Below are 19,857 nucleotides of genomic sequence, written 5' to 3'. Positions count from 1 at the left end.
ACAAGATAGTTAATGGGTAAGACCCTCCTCTTACAAATGTTGGTTTTGTATACGTCCACACTAACGTGGCATGCAAAATTCACGATGTTTTGAGGTGTTGGTAAAATAATATTGTTAGAGGAATCAATATTATTTTAAATTTAGAAGTCTTGACCAAATATTTGATTAAAGATATACCAACTATTAATTTTATTCGTCATAAAGTAAGGTTGACGAGATAATAAAATTAAATGATAAAATTTTCTCTTTGAATTTGTATACGTCCACACTAACGTGGCATACAAAATTCATGGGGTTTTTTAAGGAGTTGGTCTTAACCAAATATTTTTGTGATTCTTAGGATGATGGTCAATCCCTAGCTGATATACTTTAGGATAGACTTAGTGGCCCCAATTATAATTGATTGGAAATAGGATTTGGACATTAAGGTAGACTGTCTTCTTAGAACTAAGAACAATATAGGTGTATTTTATTCATTAGTTGAAACATATTTAGTGGTGTTATCTACCAGAACCTGGAGTGTAGATACAGATGCCATTAATCATGTCCACAATTCATTACAGGGTTCCAGAAAACCCGACAACTAAATGAAAATAAAAACACCGTCCACATGGGCACTGTTGTAAAAGTGGCAGCTGTTGCAGTGGGAGATGTTTATCCTTTGATAAGAATAAAACATGGATTTTGAGTAATTGTCTTTACGTACCAAGTTTAGAAAGAACTAAATTTCAGTTTCTAAACTATTCAAAGAACTTGATATTCTGCCTCTTTTAATAAAGTTGTTATTAAGAAAAAGAGGGAAGTTATCTGTTCTGGTACGTTGGTTGGCAATTTATAAATCCAATAACTCTCACGATGCAACAAATGGAAATTAGTAACACATCTTCTAACTTTAAGAGAAAGTAACCTTCGGAAATGAACCAATTATATTTTTGGCATCTAAGGCTAGGTTATATTAACTTGAGTATGATTCATTGGTAGCTGATGAACTTTTGGGTTCATTAGTAGTGGAAATCTTTCCAACCTGCGAGTCTTACTTGGAAGGAAAAATAACCAAGAAGCTTTCAAGTCTAAGGGGTATGGAGTCAAAGATATGTTAAAATTGGTTCATTCTGATTTGTGTGATCCTATGACTATCCAAGCAAGAGGTTGTTTCAAATATTTCGTCTATTTTATAGACAACTATTTGATATACGGATACATTTACTTGATGTGCCACAAGTCTAAGTGCTTTGATTAGTTCAAAGAGTATGAGGCTGATGTGGAGAAATGTCAAGGTAAAAGTATCAAGACACTACGGTGAGATCGTAGTGGTAAATACCTCTTGGGAGAATTTAGGAGTCACTTATCAGAAGTAGGGATTCAATCCCAACTAACTACACCTAGGTATATCCCAACAGAATGGTGTAGAAAAAGGAAGGTATAGGACTCTTATGGAAATAAGTAGATTGATGATGAGTTATTTAGAAAATTACCAAATTCATTTTAAGGATATACTCTGGAAACGGAAGTGAACATAGTACCTTCCAAAGTCAGAACTCTCTACTCATATAGAATTGCTGAATAGGTGTAAGCCTATTTTGAAGCATATTCGGATTCAGGTAGTCCAGCACATATGCTGAAGAGAGACAATGATAAGTTGGACAGGAATTCACTTGTTTGTGGGTTATCCTAGAGAAATGAAAGTAGGTTTATAGTCTTAAAAATCAGAAGGTTATTGTTAGCATCAATGACTGTTTTTTAGAAAAGGACTATGTAATAAACCTCATGCCCATAAGAAAATTTGTTCTTAAGGAAATAATAAAAGACATGTCTAATCTAGTACCAACTGTACAAGATGAGATACCACAAGGAAACTGCAACACATATCACAAATGATACACAATTACAGAAAGTGTCTCATCATAGTGGGAGGGTTGTTAGGCAACCTAAAAAGATTTATGTTTTGGGAGAGTTTTTGGACTCGATCCCTGGAGGACATGAACCTGATCTCCAGACATATGACGAAGCACTCCAAGATAAAGATGCAATATCTTGGCAAAGAGTAATGAATAACAGAATTAGAATATATGTATTCTAATAAAATCTGGAAGCTTATAGAACCACCAAATGGTATAAAAGCCTTTGGGTGCAAAAAGGTCTATATTAGGAAAAGAGGGATAGACAGGAAGGTAGAAACTTTCAAAGCAAGGCTAGATGAAAAAGGAAACTTTTTCACTGGTAGCCATGCTTAAGTCTATCCGGATTCTTTTGGCAAGTGGATGTCAAGACAACATTCCTTAATGGAAGTCTTGAAGAAAACATCCATATAAAGCAACCAGAAGGGTTCATTGCAAAGGGCTAAGAGCATCTTGTGTGTAAGCTCAATCAGTCTATGGACTGAGGCAAAGCTTCAAGGTCTTGGAACATCCGGTTTATCAAAGTAATCCAGATCTATGGATTTAGTAACCGGATAAGTCTTGTGTATACAAAAGATGTGATGGAAACGTGGTGGTATTTCTTGTACTATACTTAGATAACATTTTTGGTAGTTGGAAACAATATCAAAATGTTGTCAGAAGTAAGGGTATGGTTGTCCAAACAATTCGATATAAAGGACTTGGGAGAATGTATATATTCTTGAGATCAAAGTAATAAGGGATCGCAAGAAAAGAATATTTTACTTATCCCAAGCTTTATACATCGGAAAAATCCTTACTCGTTTTAAGCATACAAAACTCCAAGAAAGGTTTCTTACCTTTTCAGGATGGAGTAACTTTATCTAAAGATATGTCTCTGTAGACATCAAAGGAGATAAAGGAAATAAAGGCAGTTCTTTATGCAATGGCTGTTGGAAGCCTAATGTATGCTATGCACGAGATCAGAAATCTATTTTGCCAAGGGCATAGTTAGCAGATATCAAAGTAACCCTGGACAAGGATAATGGACTGCAGTAAAGCATATATTGTAGTACTTTAGAGGCACTAGAGATTATATGCTAGCTTACAAGGCAGTTGATTTAGTCCTTGTGGGTTGCATGGATTTTGACTTCCAATCGGATAGGGACAATAATAAGTCAACCTCGGGGTTTTGTGTTTACTTTAGGAGGTAAAGTCATAACTATGGAAGAGTGATAAGCATAGGTGTTTTTCTGGACTCCACCATAGAAGCTTAGTATATGGCAATCCTCTGAGGTAGCTATAAAAACTGAATGACTCAATAATCTCAAGATAGACTTAGATATGATTTCTGGTTTGTCCAAAGATTATTACAATTTATTGTAATAATATTAGTGCAGTAGCAAACTCGAAGAAACCATAAGTCTATAAAGGCAAGTAAACACAATAGAGCGCAAATACCACCCAATACGAGAAATCGTATAAACGAGGAGAAGTTGTTGCTGCCTAGATTGCATCAGGTGATGACCTATAGATCCTTCCACCGAGGTCCTTAAGGCAAGAGCTTTTGATGGACATAGTGAAGGGTTAGGAATCAGATGTATGGCAGCAGATATAGCAGCTTAGTCTTTTAGTATAAGTGGGAGATTGTTAGAGTGTATACTAAAAGCCTAGCTTTTGGTATAAACATTTATCTAGAAATAAGAATCACATTGGTCAAATGTCTACATTTATGATAAATGTAGTTGTTCAATTAATTTATATTGTAGATAACATGGTGTGTGGTGTCACACACAGGGGATCATGTTATCAGTATCTTATAAATTATAAACAGTAGCTCACGACCATAATGGAAAGGAACAAACCATTGGAAGGTCGTAGTGTAATTAGGTATCAGTTTATCTTGACTGTATAATTACACTAGTACACTCAGAGTGTATTGAGTAGGACCATTTGAGGTCGTTTCTTTTATACTGACTTTATAAAGAAACAAAGACCTCGGTTATTATGGAAGTGTGTGCTCTTAATCCTAATATAATAACAAACACATATTTTTGATATTTATTTCTTTAATTTATCAATGGGTGAGATTTAGTTCGATAAATCAATAAGCCCGATAAGTTGGGAAATGGTATCACTTATAGTGTGTGTTGTTGATTATAAAAGGAAACTGTGTCCTAGAGATACTAGGTTGATAATGTCCTCAAGAGGAGCTCATAAGGATTATCATGTTAAACCCTGCAGGTGGACTTAGTCTGACATGATAATAAGGTTGAGTGGTACTATTCTTGGACTAAGATATTAATTAAATGAGTTGTCAGTAACTCACTTAATTAGTGGACATTCGATATCTTAAACACAGGGAGACTAACACACTCATAATAAGAAGGAGCCCAAAAATGTAATTTGGGATTGGTGCGGTAGTACAATAATAGTTCTCTAGTGGAATGAATTATTATTGATAAAATTAAGTTGTGTGTTCGGGGCGAACACGGGATGCTTAATTTTATCGGGAGACCAAAACCAATTCCTCCTCTCGGTCCCTATCGTAACCTCTTATTTATAGAGTACTATACCCACCTATACCCACCTTCATACCCATGAGAAAGGGGCCGGCCAAGCTAGCTTGTGGTTCAAGCTAGGGCCGGCCAAGCCTTGGTTCATGGGTGGCCGGCCCTAGCTTGAACCCAAGCTTAGGTGGCCGGCCCCATTAAATTAAAAGAATTTTAATTTTAATTTTTATTATGTGGAAGATATAATTTATTACAGAGAATTAAAATTAAAATATCTCTCTTTAAAAGATCTACAAAAAGATTAAAAGAAAGAGATTAGATCTCTTTCCTTATTTGTAGATTGGAAAGATATTTTATTTTTTCTCTCTGAAGAATTATTCACATGTTGAAAATTAAAATTATAGAAATTTCTTTTTATCAACCATGAAGGGATTTTAAAAGGAAATTTTATTTTTTAAAATTTCCAAAGACAAAAAAGGAAGTTTTAATTGTTGATTAAAATTATCCTATTTGCTCTACATGAGGTGGCCGGCCACATACAATTAATTAGGAAAATTTATTTAATTTTTTCTTAATTAATTGTTGTCAAGGAAAGTTAAGGAAATTTTATTATAAATAAATTTCCTTATTTGCCAAAGCCAAGGAATATAAAAGAAGGGGTAGGGGTGCCTTCATGGTGAACAACCTCTATTATTTCTCTCCCTCTTTTGTTCCTTGGTGTGGTCGGCCTTCCTTCCTCTCTCCTCTTGTTGGCCGAAACCTATCTTCTTGGTGGAGCTTTTGTTTGTGGCCGGATCAAGGAAGGAGAAGAAGGAGAGAAAGCAAGTCTCATCTCTAGCATCCCTTGGAGCATTGGTGGTGGCCGAAATTATTCATCCTTGAAGAATATTATTGTGGCCGGCCATCCTCTTCCTTTCTTCCTCTTTTGTGGTGGCCGAAACTTATCTCTTGCTTGGAGTTCTTGTGGTGGCCGGATACTACTTGGAGAAGAAGAAGAAGAAGGAGAGAAAGCTTGTATCCCTTGGAGCTTGGTTGGTGTGTTGTTCTTCATCCTTGGTGAAGCTACTTTTTGTTGGCCGAACCTAGCTAGGAGAAGAAGAAGGTGCTTGGTGGTTTCTCATCTCGGAAGATCGTTGCCCACACAACGTTCGAGGTTAGAAGAGGAATATGGTAGAAGATCAAGAGGTTTTTCTACAATGTATAACTAGTAATTTTTCTTTCCGCATCATACTAGTTATTTATGGAAATAATACCAAATACAAGAGGCTTACGATTCTAGAATTTCGAATATGTTTTTCGATGTTGTGTTCTTTTGTTTTTTCTTTTCCTTGTGATTTGATTGTTCTTTTCGGTTAACCTAAAGTTATTTTAGGAAATTAAATATTAGCTTTCTATAAAAGGTTTTGTCTAGTCGGTGGTGGTTGCTCCCATATCCAAGAAAGCCATGTGCCTCGCCACGTCAGTACTGGGAACCGATTATGGAAATTAATATTTAATGGAGTTAATAACTTAAGGTGACTTGGGTCGAACGTGTTAAGTTCCGCAGGAGATCCAAGTCAAAACCTAAAAGAACAAATAGATTAAGTTTTGGATCAAACGTGTTAAGTTCCGCAGGCGATCCAAAATTTAATTTAAAAGAACACATGGTAGCTAGGAAAAAGTTCAGACCTTTGTACAAAATTTTTGTACAGTGGAACCTCTAGGCTTTCCGAGTAGCAACCAACAGTTAGATCACCACAAACCTTAACTTTGAGTCCTTTGCCATTATCAAAACTCAGGTTCGATCATCGGATGCTTCCCGCACCAACAGAATGCACCTTCCATAATGAGTACTCAAGGTGTCTTCCGTCGCTTGGAAGGTGCCTCGGGTATTGTTCACCCGAGACCTTTTGTGCTCCCTTTGCCTTGCAACAAGTGTTAGTCCAACACAAAAATATTTAACCTACAAAATAAGGTTAGCACAATAATAATGTGATTAATTCATGGCTTAGACCCTGTCCTTCAAACAAAGATTTAGTTAGGGTCTCAATTTATGTTTTCGAAATGGACCTAAGTTAGACTGACGCCTACTGCCCCTTCAACCGGGATACGTCCTCACTGAGTCACTCTCTTCTAGTGACTTACCTCCACTTACTTTCCAAACATCTGGTCCTTCAGATCTGTTTGGACTTTCTCTAACCTTGCTTAGTATCTGACCAAGCTGATCTACTAAGACTTGCCTACAACATTGAGTTAGCACAATAGATATAAAATGATAAAGAAAAATAGTGTTAGCATTATTAATAATTCACTGGTTTCTCATCCAAGACCCCTCATTACCTAGGATTATCTCCCCTTAGGGTTGCCTAACTTCACTCACTAGGACTTTCATTAGTTGACTTCACTTTCTAGGACTTCCATTACCTGACTTCACTCACCAAGACTTCCACCACCTAGCTTCACTCACCAGGACTTCCACTACTTAGCTTCACTCACTAGAGGCCGGTTTCACTCACTAGGACTTCCACTACCTAGCTTCGCTCAATAGGGCTTGATTTTACTCACCAGGACTTCCCCTTGTCTATCCTCTAGTTAGGACTAGTCACTCAGTAGACTTCTCATCTGCCTATCCTTCTGTTAGGACTTACTCTTGCTAGTCATCTAGTCCTGACTATACTTCTATCTTCCAAACATCAAGTCCTGTTTAAATCAACCCTTCGCCAAACTGACTAGACTTAGGCACATTATCAAAAATCAAACCCTAAAAGTCAATTGCACCAATACTAATTAAGCAGATGTATTCACGAGGTACTCGATCAGGAAGTGGGGATCAGGAGAAGCAGTGGAGCTCGAGGAGGAGGTGGAAGCGATGATGGAGAAGAAGACACAACGGAGATGGGTTAGAGGAGGGAGGGCATGGTGGCAGACTAGGGAGTGAAACATCATGTTGGCTCGTTAAGTGACCACATGAGGTTGACCCAAAGAGATCCCATAAAAGCCTAATTCACTCACCTCTTCCAAGCTTAATCTAACACATTTGGATTTGATCTACTTAGCTAGTTAATAAATTAATAGTTTTAGTCTATTTATTTATTTATTTATTTTATTATTATTATTATTATTTTATTCTAGATATTTAGGCCTTGGATCTGATTAATGCTGAAGATGAGTAGTCTTCTCCTATTTCGCCCATCAGGTAAATTAGGAAGCGTAATTGAATCCAAATGTGACATTCCAACAATCCCTGTAGTTTGAGCTCTATGGGCTTAAGATTCACTAAAGAAAATCCACTGTTTGGGATGAATTTTGCAATGAATTTTATAAAAAAAATTACCACAGAAATAATTTGCGATGAAAAGCTTTTTCGATGCAAATTGCTCAATTTTGTCAAATTTATTTTCATAGTAAAATTTGTCACAAATTTTAAATTTTTTTACAGCAAATTTCTGATAGATCGGATGCAAGCGATAGAGGGGGGGGGGGTGAATATCGCGCTTTTAAATTTTTTTTTTCTTTTAAATCAGAATTGTGTAGCGGAAAATAAGAAAGAAGACAAAGTTGTTTACTTCGTTCGAAGCCTAGCTCAACTCCTACTCGAAAGCCCGCGGTCCTTGATCACACCGGTGGACAAACCACTATAACACTTCTTTTTGAAATCCTCGAAAAGAAGTGGATTGTACAAATACAGAGATGTAAGATAGTAACATTCTACTATCTTATGTAAAGATTAAGTATAGTACAAAATAGAATATACCGACAATAGGAATTGTAAGTTGAAGCTTGATCAGCACTATCGGACGAAGTGACTTGCAGAGTTGATGAAGATTTGTAGCACGAGCAGCTTACAGAACAGGACTTTTTTCGATCAGAAAAGTATTACCGAGTCTCTGACTTCGAGCTCCTTTTATAAGTGCCTTGGGCGTTCGGTCGACCGTACCGATCCCTCTGTTCGATCGACCGAACCCGCTCTCTTCCTTCCTGGCTGGAGTCTGATGCTGGTTCGATCTTCAGAATTTATTGCTCATTAAGGGTTCGATCGACCGATCATGCCTTTCGGTCGACCGAACAGGATCTTTTCCTTGTTCGTCACAATTAGCTGAGATCTTCTTTTAATGCTGTATTAATGCTGATTGGATAGGTCAACCGGTCCTCTGGTTGGTAGACCGATCAGCTTATTTCCATTTTGCTTCTAATCGATGGTTGTAAGCTGGTTTGTGCTGAATCACCAGGGTTCGGTCGATCGATCTTACTATTCCATCGACCAATCATTGTTTGATCGGACTCGGGCTCTGATATGGTCTTAACTGAATACTGCTTTGATTCTGCCTTGTTCGGTCGACCAATTCTAAGGTTTGGTCGACCGATCCAGCAGGACTTGCAAAATAGTATTATACAAAAATCTCCTGCAACACAGATGTCAGAACAACAATATTATAATGCAAGAGTAATATGAAAGACAGTAGAATTGTCTTGATCTCAACTTAGAAACTTTACCAGTTTCTTCAGTTGGATTAGCGACCTAAGGTTGTTCCCTTCAGGAACCCGACCTCACTGTCGCTCCTCCAGTTGCTTACCTCAACTTACCTGCCAAACATGGTCCTCCAGACCTGTTTGGACTTTTGCCTGCTCAGTGTCTAATCGCCTGATCCACTAAGACTTTTCCTGCAATATTATATTAGCCAACAACAATAATAATAATACAGAAAATAATGGTAAACCTAAACCTAGATTTACCGAGATCCGTTGGTCCGGTTGACTGCGCGCGGTCGACCAGAAACCATCCGATCAACCTTGCTTGGAGTTCTCACCTCTAAGACTTCTCATTACCTAAGGTTATCTCCCCCTAGGATTTACTTCATCTGGCTTCACTCACCAGAACCTAAGGTTATCACTCCTTAGGATTTTCTCCACTTGGCTTCACTCACCAAGACTCAGTATTCGGCTACCCAGGGATCAAGTCCTCCAGACCTATCCACCTGACTTCCACGATATACCGAGATTTCTCTTACCTAGCCTACAACTAGGACTCAGTATTCGACTACCCAGGGATCAGGTCCTCCAGACCTATCCACCTGGCTTCTACGATCTACCGGGATTTCTCCCCTTGTCTAGTCTACAACTAGGACTTCCCTTGATCAAGCTCCATACTTAAACATACTTAAACATATTTGTTTGACATTAAAATCTTGGAGGTCGATTTCACCAACAATTTCAAACAAACAAATTTGGATATATACAATACAAATCATGAAACAATCTTAGAGAAAAAATTTCTAAACTAAATTCACATAAAAAAAATGACACATAAAAAGTTAATCCAACACACAAAAATTCAAACAGAACCCCTTCATTGTCACACAGACAAACCAATTTATCATATAAAGTTAATCTTATAACACAAATAGATTCCAAACAAAGTTAATCAAACAGACAATCTCATAATATTATTCAAGTCAAAGCTAGGAATTACAAACTGAGAAACATTTCATATAGCATGATTTAACTTCCTCTTCTTGATTGGTTTTTACCTACTTCTGACCTGCTTATTCCTCACCTTCTTTTCCTTGCATCAGAAAATAAATAATAAGAACAACAATCAAGTCTTATCACACTATGTGAAGTTGGCTATATAGATCATTTTACGCCATTGAGTTATATCTCCTACTATATTATCATCTATACTTAAATAAACTTTATCTTATTTTATTATTGCTAATCAAATCTTTTTCTGGTCTTTCTCTTCCTTGTTTGATATGCGTGTTTATCATAGTTTCACATCATCTAACTGAAGTATTTATTGGTCATTTAAATACATGTCTGTACCATCTTAAATGTATCTCTCAGAGATTTTTCTCAATAGACGTAACTCTAACTTTCTCTCTAATGTCCCCATTCTTATTCTGTCCATCCTCGCATGTCCACACATCCACCTTAACATCTTCATCTCTGCAACTCTCATCTTTTGCTCATTTGCTCAAGTCATAGCCCAACATTCAGTTCCATATAACATAACAGGTCTAACTATTATTTTGTAGAACTTTCCTTTAAATTTTAGAGGTACTTTACAGTTATATAAAACACCTGACATTCTTCTCCATTTAAGCTATCCTGATTGTATTTTATATAAGATATCTCTCTCAATCCCTCTATTATTTTACAAAAATGATCATAAATATTTAAACTTCTCGGTTCCGGGCAACTTGACTGGTGTCATTACCAGTCGACTGATATTCATTACCAGCGCTGGTATTTGCAACCGTCGGGCACAAAACCAACGACTACCAATGGCTTTCTAACAGTCGGCTTTTATTCTCAACCATTGGATATAGAACCATTCTGTGCTCTTGTGAGTTTGGACCAATCGACTTGCCTTAGTACCATATGGCTGAGCCCTTATATTCACTCACACTCATCCTATCTGGAGTCACCCTTGAAGTCCTCTTCCTTGGCCTTTGCCCCTCATATGCACTTGAGCCTGTGGCTCCTCTCCGTACTATCCTTCACGTTACTTTGAACTCCGCTTCCTTTGACCCACTCCTTTGCTCCTAATCCGGCAGTCCCTCGGATGTATCATCCTTCACCGATCTCAAGGACCCGAGCCATAGGATGAGATTTTTCCAAACTTGGCCACACCAAGTTTCTAATGTATTTCACTAAGTCCTGCATGACTCAAACACATATCAAAATAATATGAAAGCCCAACTTAAACTCTTTGACACACATATTAAAACCATGATTGTACCAAATCAAACCTAGGTCGATTGCTCTCACACTACATTCTCCTTAAATATATTTTGCTTCTCATCATTTAACTTCCGCCACTTAATTTTTAGGAGTCGTATATATTTTTTTCCTATTGATACTATGTTTGAGGTGTATATCCAAAACTACTAACCTATGGTGGGTAGTTAAATTTTCTCTAAAGATGACCTTGAAATCTTTACAAATCTTTATATCTTTTTTCTTAATTTTAAGAAAGTCAATTTACGATTTATTATTCTCACTTTTGAATGTGGCTAAATGTTCTTCTCTTTTCTTAAAAAATGTATTAGCTAATATAAAGTCATATATTATCGCAAAATCTAATATAGTTTTTCTTTCCTCATTTCACATCCAAACCCATTATAAATACCCCGGGATAGTTTTGACGTGGTCAACAAAGTTTAGTTAGGTCCTGGTGTATTTGATCCTTGTGTCTAAGTGTGTAGAAGTTTAGGAACACAAGAAGTCGAGCGGAAGATACAACTAGTGAGAAGGATGACACAGAAAGGGAGTTGACAAGCTCAGTGCATCCGAAGGACAAGATGTTGCGGAAGAGTACACCGACAGACGAGAAAGATGCTCACGGCGGTCTGAGGGACGAGAAGCTGGGGAGGAAGGCTTTTCGAGAAAAAGGTCGAAGTTGGGTTCAGGTGGGCTCAACTCCGATTAGCTAGAGAATCACCTATGCGAAGAGATCAGCAAAAGAGTTGATCTGTCGTGTGGAAGCACCTTTCAGCTTTTGAAGGTGCCTTCTGATAGCCGTTATCTAAGATAAAGTTTTATCTTCGCATGGATAAAACTTAACTGATTGAAGGGGTCTTCCACCCTCGGATAAGATTTTTCAGGAGCTATAAAAAGATCCTTGGAGAGGGAAATAGACAACAACTATAACTACAACTCTTGTACTCTTTCCTAGTCTATTTCTTGAGTTGTCAACGTTTGTAAGAGGTTTCTCCTCCTGCAATGAAGGAGATCTATTAGTGCTTTTCATTGCCTTGGATTAACAACCATCTAGGTTGTAACCAAGTTAATTTTTGGCCTTCTTACGCCTTTCTTTTAAGTTATTTAGTTTAGTTTTATTATTATTATTGTGCTACTAATCAGGTCCAAAGAATGAGAAGGGGTTAGTTTTTTATTTTGTAGGCAATTCACCCCCCTCTTATCGGCCTATTGTACCAACAAGTGGTATCAAAGCCAAAATACCTCAGAAGGACTAACTGTCGACTGAAGTACAGAGGTGATGGCCGAACCGAGTATCTATCCACTGAAGTTCGAGGGAGAATTTATGACATGGAAGAAAAGCATGGAGGTATTTTTTTTTAAATATATTTGAGATTCTTTTAATTATAAAATATCATTTTGTAGCTCTCGAAGACCCACAAGGAAATAAAAAAGAATAATACCAATGGACCAAGAAGGAGCAAGCAGACTTCGTAGCGAACGAACGAGCTGAGTTCCACCTGCTCAACGTACTTCCACCCCAGAAAGTCAATCGGATCAGAGATTATGAATCAGCAAAGAAACTTTGGGAGAAGTTCTATACAAAGGAACTTCTGAATTAAATCTTGCGAGACGGGACCTACTCTGGAACCAACTTGTAGGAACCTTGGGCGACCGACTAGAAGGAGGTGAATGGCCCTACAAAGAAAAATGAACCTTTCTCGAACTTTACAACTTAATAAGAATCAACACTTGCATAAAATAAATAAGAAACTAGAAATAAGAGGCACAATGGATTTACTTGATTACAACCAGGGATGTTTTTAATCTAAGAAAGATAAAAGCACACTAAACTCTCCTTTAGGTGGAGAAGGCTTTTTACAATAATTAAAGCACTCAATTACTGAACATAACTGAATAGGAATCAATGACAAGTGTTATGTTTTAGCTTTTGAGACTAGGATTATTTTTATAGTCCTGGTTGGTGCGCCTAGAAGGGTTCCAGGTGTCTGGAAAGGGATAAACTTTTATCCCCATCACAATGAAATGTGCCATATAGCGTTTCAGATAAAAGTTTGCTCCTGGCACATGGACTCAGTCCAAGCACTCGAACCCAAGTTAACATCATGTTAACTATTTGGTTCGGGTTCTTCTTGTTGGTGCGGGAAGCATCCGACGATCGAACCTTAGTTTTGATAATGGCAAACTGCGCTCTTCCGTGTGCTGCTGCTAACGCCTCAACAACGCTCTGTTACTCCAACGAATCAACTCCAAAGTTCTCTATTCTTCTTTTCGTTGGTATAATTTCTTTTTTGCACTAATTGTACTCTAGATTGTAATAATTCCGATATTATAGTTGTTGCCTATCGAAAGCGGTCAAGGACTGCGGGCCTTCGAGTAGGAGTCGCTATAGGCTCCGAACGAAGTAAAACACTTGCGTCTCTGTGTGTTTATTTTTACTTTCCGCTGCGTTTCTACTCTGTGTTTTAAAATCGATAAAATAGCCACGAGCGCTATTCACCCCCCTCTAGCGCTTTCGATCCATCACTTCTACTCTAGCTCCGCTTGCTTGGGTCTGTGTCTTCCACTCTGGCTCTGCCTCCGACTCCGCTTGGGTGATCTCGGCCGTCCAGAATAGGGCTCACCTAAACCCAACTTTCAGCTTTCGAGCAAACTTCCGCTCCGGCTTCTCATCCCTCGGAAACATCTCGCACCTCCTTCTCGCCTGCCCGCATACTCTTCCGCAGCAACTTGTACCTCGGATGCACCTAGCCCGTTGGCTCTCTCCCGTGTCGTCCTTCTCACTAGCCATGTCTTTCGCTCGACTTCCTATGCTCCTAAATTGTTACACACTTAGACATAGGGGTTAAATACCAACAGGACCTAACCTGACTTGGTTGATCATATCAAAACTACCTTGGGGTACTTACATAATTGACAAACCTCTAGATGGAAGAAAGTGAAACAATTGTACATCTGCACTCGAGGATCAAAGAACTCATCACCGGACTCACAAATCTCAGAGAAAAGGTAACGAACTGAGATTCATTAAGGTATGCTTTAAATGTATTTCCTAGGACACTCGAGTGGACCTTTATAGTCGACTCATTTTATATATCTAAAGACCTCAAAATTAGTTCATTAGAAAATCTGTTTTCCACTTTTGAACTTCACGGATCAAGATGTGTAGGCTTACGAAAGAAAAAAAAGAAAAGACAACCCACAACATAGATTTAAAGGCCAACTAGAAAGGCGAACCAGATCTAGACTCCAAAGAATCAATTGACAAAGATGAAGCAGCATTATTGGTAAGAAAATTTAATAGGTTTATTAAATCTAATAAATTTAATAAGTCGCAGGTGAAAAAGAACTTTCGGAGTAAAAGAAAGGTACGATACTATAACTGCCAAGGAGAATGACACATCAAGGATGACTGCCCCGAATTAAAGAAAAAGGAGAAGGACAAAGGCAAAAGACCAACAAGATTGAAGCACAAGATCTTGAAAGCTATGTGGGATGAATCATCGTCCTCCGAGTCCGAGATTGAAGCTTATGCCGAACTAGTTCTAATGGTAGACCACCAAGGAGAAGATGAAAGCAGCTAGAGATGAGCATCGATGAAGGAGGAGGATCATTAGAGGAAAGCTACGATGAAGGAGGAGAATCAAAACACGAGGTAAGTGAGATATGCGCACTATCTCCCAAATAACCTTTCAATTTTATTAAAATACTTTCAAAAAATATAGTACAACTAGAAAAAGAAAATGTCAAGATAAAAATAACTTTAGCCAATTCATACCCCTTAGAAATGTATGATAATTTAAAATTAAAAAATAAAAAATTGAAAAGTTGAAAAATTACCATGCATGTTCAAACAATTTTAAAAAATTAAAATTTAGAAATTATAGAGAAATCAACTAGTACATTAGAAATCACCAAGAACAAGTTAGGAACATTTTTAAAAATTATGTACTTCTCAAATTTTTAGTAAATCCAGTATGTAGAAACTTATATTGGATTCTAAAATCTTTTTTAGATTAAACTCTAGTTTTTTTAATTATTAGGATAGAAATTATCTCAATTAGATAAATATCTTTAAAAAATTTTCTGTTCGGATTTTGAGTTAGAATTTTTTTTTCTATTCTATTTGATGATTTAAACTTCAAATAGATTTTTTTAAAAAAAACTTTGTTTACTATTGAGTTATTTTGTTAACAAAAATCATACTTTAAAATTTAAATTTATTTCACAGACTTACATCTTATTTTTTAGTGATAAAATATAACATTCTCTATCCTTATAAATATTTTCAAAAAAAAATAGCCTATTAGTAATGTTTGTAATGTACCCTAAAAGTATTTATTTAACACTTTATTGTATTTTTTCCTTTTTTTTATGTGATCAAAATGGGAGAAATAGGTACAAGTTCAGGAGGAGTTAGGATTTTTTTTGGATTTAGAATTTTTTATTTTTACAAGCAATTTGTTATTGCAGTTTTTTTGTTATCTACTTTTATGTTATTATATTTTTAACCCTAACTTGAACTTGGATTGATGCACATAAAAAAGGGAGAGATTGTAATTACCCTGAGGTAGTTTTTATGTGGTCAACCAAGTTCAGTTAGATCCTGGTGTTTTTGATCCTTGTGTCTAAGTATGTAGGAGTTTAGGAACACAAGAAGTCGGGCAGAAGACGCGGCTAGCCAAAAGGATGGCACGGGAAGGGAGTCGATGGACTCGGTGCATCCGAAGGATGAGATGCTATGAAAGAGTACACCGGCGGACGAGAAGGACGCGCGCAGTGGTCCGAGGGATGAGAAGCTGGGGAGGAAGGTTGCTAGAGAAGAAAGTCGGAGTTGGATTCGAGTGAGCTCAACTACGGTTAGCCGGAGAATCACCTACGCGAAGAGATCAGTAAAAGAGCTGATCTGCTGTGTGGAAGACGCCTTCGATGGACAGTTTGAACACACCTTCCAGCCTTTGAAGGTGCCTTCCAATAGCCGTTAGTGAAGATAAAGTTTTATCTTCACACGAATAAAACTTAACTAATTGAAGGCACCTTCAACCCTCTTGAAGGCTCCTTCCACCCTCGGATAAGATTTTCTAGGAGCTATAAAAAGGCCCCTGGAGCTAGAAAATAGACAACAACTGTAACTATAACTCTTGTACTCTTTCCTAGTCTATTTCTTGAGCTGTCAACGTCTGTAAGAGGCTTCTCCACCTACAACAAAGGAGATCTACTAGTAATTTTCACTACCTTAGATTAACAACCAGTTATGTTGTAACCAAGTTAATTTATGGCCATCTTACGTCTTTATTTTAAGTTATTTAGTTCGGTTTTATTATTATTATTATTGTGCTACTAATCAAGTCCAAAGAATGAGAAGGGGTTAGTTTTTTATTTTGTAGGCAATTCACCTCCCTCTTGCTGGCCCCGCTGCACCAACACACATAACCTCCATGTACTCTCTCATATTTCTCATTTTTCACTCTGACATGATCATTTAGATCAGCTCTTATTAAAATTATTTCATTTGGCAGAAAGTTTTGTAATATTTCATCTAAGTTGTCCTAAAATCTTGATTTGGTAGCTTCATCTAATCCTACTTGCGCTGCATATATGCTAATTAATTATATTCATAGTTTCTTTCGCCATTATTATCTTAAGAGTTATAATTCTATTCCCTTCTCTAATTACTCCTACAACTTCATCCTTTAACGAACCATCTATAATAATACTCACTCCATTTCTTGCTTTACTTTTTCCTATATACCATAATTTAAAACTCGAGTTCTCTATCAGTTTTACCTTCTCGCCTACTCATTTTATCTTTTGTACACACAAAATACTAATTCTTTTCCTAATTATCGTATTTACTATCTCCATTGATTTATAAGTGAGAGTTCATATATTCCATGTTCCAAATCTTAGATTATTAGTTTTTCTATCATATTTATTCTTATCTAACTTATGATGTGAGAACGCTTGTCTATTTAATATTATACCTAAATTCTCATGGAGATATAAAGTTCTTGGATGTTAATTGCGAACTAATATTTTTTTTGTATTACTTCTTTCCATTATTATTTATAGATTAAGCTAAACACAATCTACTTTGTTCGCTAAGTTCTATTAGGGAATGAGGAATTAATTGATATAATTTCTAATTGATATTATAATAGATGTAAAAAGTAAATAAATAAAGACTAATAATACGCTGAATAAAAAATCTTAGAAAAATATTTAAGGATAAATATATAAATTAATGTCTCATTATTTTTATTTTTATGGGCCCATCACTCTATATGCTATCTCTAAGATTTTTTCCTCTAGATATATTATTTTCATAAATAAAATATGATCTAAATTTTAGAATTAATTTTTAAAAATTACGCTAGGGCAATCAACATAAAGGAATCCTTCTCATATAATTATATTTTACTTACTATTTTAGAATTTTACATACTGTATTTTTTTTCTATATTATTATTTAACGTTTAATTATAAGAATTACAAACCTTATCCTCCTGATTTCCTCGACAAAAGTAAATAAAAAAAATAATGATCTAAATTTTAGAATTAATAATTATAAGAATTATAAGACTTATCCTCCTGATTTCCTCGACAAATATTGAAGGGGCGGCGGCGATACTTCGACCCTAACGCCTTTTCTCGCCTCTTGATGGCGGACCACGACGACACCCCGCCTGAGCCGCCTGCGGTCCGTCGCCGTCGCAGCTCAATTGGATGCCGCCGCAATGATGTGCTGCAGCAGGATGGCTCAGCCGAGGACCGCCTCACTTCCCTCCCCGAAGACCTCCTCTTCTCCGTCCTCTCCTTCCTCTCCATCAAGCAGTGCGTCGCCCTTTCGGCCCTCTGCTCCCACTTCCGCCGACGCCTCCCCTCCCTCATCCCCCGACTCGACACATTCAGGCTTTACGTCGTCGGCAATGTCATCCCCCTGCAGCACACCTTCCCCCGCGCCCTGATCCGCCAATGCCACATCCTTTTCTCCGACGTCACATATTTATTCAATCGCCTCGAGCGGCTGCTCGTCAAGGATGTCGTCGAGTCGGGCGTCCAAGATCTCACCCTCGAATACTCCGGCGAGTATTGGATGAATTTCAGTATCAGGAAAAATTGCGGCTTCTTGGGCATCAAGTCGCTGAGGAGTCTCTCCTTGCACAATATTGCGGTCGGCCACCCTCTGCCCATTGCCTGCACCCTTCTCACCTCCCTCAAAATGGAATATTGCAGCCTTCTCCACTATGATTTCCTGTTCGCCTTGCTCGCCTCCTGCCCTTTCCTCGAGACTCTGCATGTCCTCTGTTGCCACGACCTCTACATGAGCAAACTAAGCATCCACTCCGCCTCCATCAAGCATCTAGTCGTATTATACAAGACTCCCATCTTCCGCCCCATCGACGTCCACTGCCCAAAGCTTGAGTCGCTCACCGTCAACGCCACTGCGCTGCGCATTGAAACGCCCAAGGTCCGGAACGCGTCGTTACTTCTTAGCCTCAATCCACCGGAACATACTTCAAATGCATTGATGAAGCTTCTCGGAGTTCCTTCTTGTCTAACAGCTGCTTTTCCAATGACAACCGTTTGTCTCATGCTGAGGCTGAATTCTAGCACAATCCCAAACGTGAGAGAAGATTGATGAAGCTGACCTTCATTTCTTATGCATACTCTTAACATAATTTGCTTTGGTTGACAGATATTAGCAGCAGAACACGAATTTGGTAGATTTATTTATCCGGAAATCAAAGAGGACGCCGCGATTTTCAACTTTGACTTCAATTTGAAAGATCAATCATCGTCAATGATATTAACCCAGCTGCTCAAGGTGCACAATGGCTACAATTCTGAGTTTGGTATACGTGTAGATTCTACTCGTATAAAGAGCACCAATGAAACAACAAGGGTCGATCAATTGCTTCATGGCTCTACAGACGTAGAGCTAATTAAATTACAAATGAGAATGCCCGAGAAGACGTTTGAAGGGTTTCTCTCGAATCCGAAGAAGATGGAGGAATTAAAGCAAGTGGGATTGCAAAAGCTGAAAAGTCGCACAAGCAAAGAGCAGTTCAATGATATATTAGCATCCAATGAGCCCCTACTCGAAGTATCCTCCAGTATTACTAATTGCATTGAAATAAAATTTTAGCGTAATCAATATGAATGTTTTCGTCCTTTGTTAATAAACTTGAAGAGAAATTCTTAAGTGTTGGATTTGAGTCTTAGTTCATGCATTTCTATTGACTAGTTTATTGGACTTATGATTTGCTAGCTCTTTAGATAACCTTTAATGCTTATAAAATCTGTTAATAAGATGAATGTTGAGGTAAAGGTAATGATGTGAATGTCTATTGATCTAGTAGCTATCAAAGTGAAGGTTTAGATTGATCTACACGGCATGGTTTGACCTGCACACCCAAAAATAAATGTCAAGGCGGCGCACCAGAAATTATTTCGGACCAGGTCTTTTCATGCTTAAGTTACTAGGGGCAGCTATGCGTATATTTGGAGAGATATTTTTCTATGTATTTGAAAGCACTAGATAAAAGGTTCTGCACGACCCGTAAGTTATAAGGATAAATGGAATATTTAGACCAGGTGAATAAAAAAGCAATTGAGCTACTGTACAAGCACAATTTAGGCGTGTGAGTGGGATGGTCCCCCTCTACTGTTGTTGCAGATTTGTTAATTTTTTTTTATTATACGTTTTAAACAATTGAATGTAAAAGTCGATCATTTGTTTTCCTTCTATAGACACGTTAGTT

At 37.5% G+C, this 19,857-nt stretch overlaps 1 protein-coding gene across 1 annotated transcript; it reads left to right on the top strand.

The window, feature by feature from the left end:
- Nucleotides 1–17,700: 17,700 nt before the first annotated feature.
- LOC122010403 lies at nucleotides 17,701–19,298 on the top strand. Its single transcript, XM_042566927.1, has 2 exons — nucleotides 17,701–18,719; nucleotides 18,792–19,298. Exons 1-2 carry the CDS (start codon nucleotides 17,754–17,756, stop codon nucleotides 19,239–19,241), a joined length of 1,416 nt encoding a protein of 471 aa, XP_042422861.1. The 5' UTR covers nucleotides 17,701–17,753; the 3' UTR covers nucleotides 19,242–19,298.
- The last annotated feature ends 559 nt before the right edge of the window (nucleotides 19,299–19,857 follow it).

The sequence above is a fragment of the Zingiber officinale genome, chromosome 8A (assembly GCF_018446385.1).
Source record: "Zingiber officinale cultivar Zhangliang chromosome 8A, Zo_v1.1, whole genome shotgun sequence".
NCBI lineage: Eukaryota > Viridiplantae > Streptophyta > Magnoliopsida > Zingiberales > Zingiberaceae > Zingiber > Zingiber officinale.
This window is presented reverse-complemented; position numbering and strand designations above follow the sequence as displayed.

What these genes read in the sequence shown, in the direction of transcription:
- LOC122010403 (XM_042566927.1), top strand. Translation starts at nt 17,754, where the DNA reads ATGGCGGACCACGACGACACCCCGCCTGAGCCGCCTGCGGTCCGTCGC. An exon ending in ATTCTAGCACAATCCCAAAC is followed by an intron (nt 18,720 to 18,791) that starts GTGAGAGAAGAT and finishes TTTGGTTGACAG; the next exon opens with ATATTAGCAGCAGAACACGA.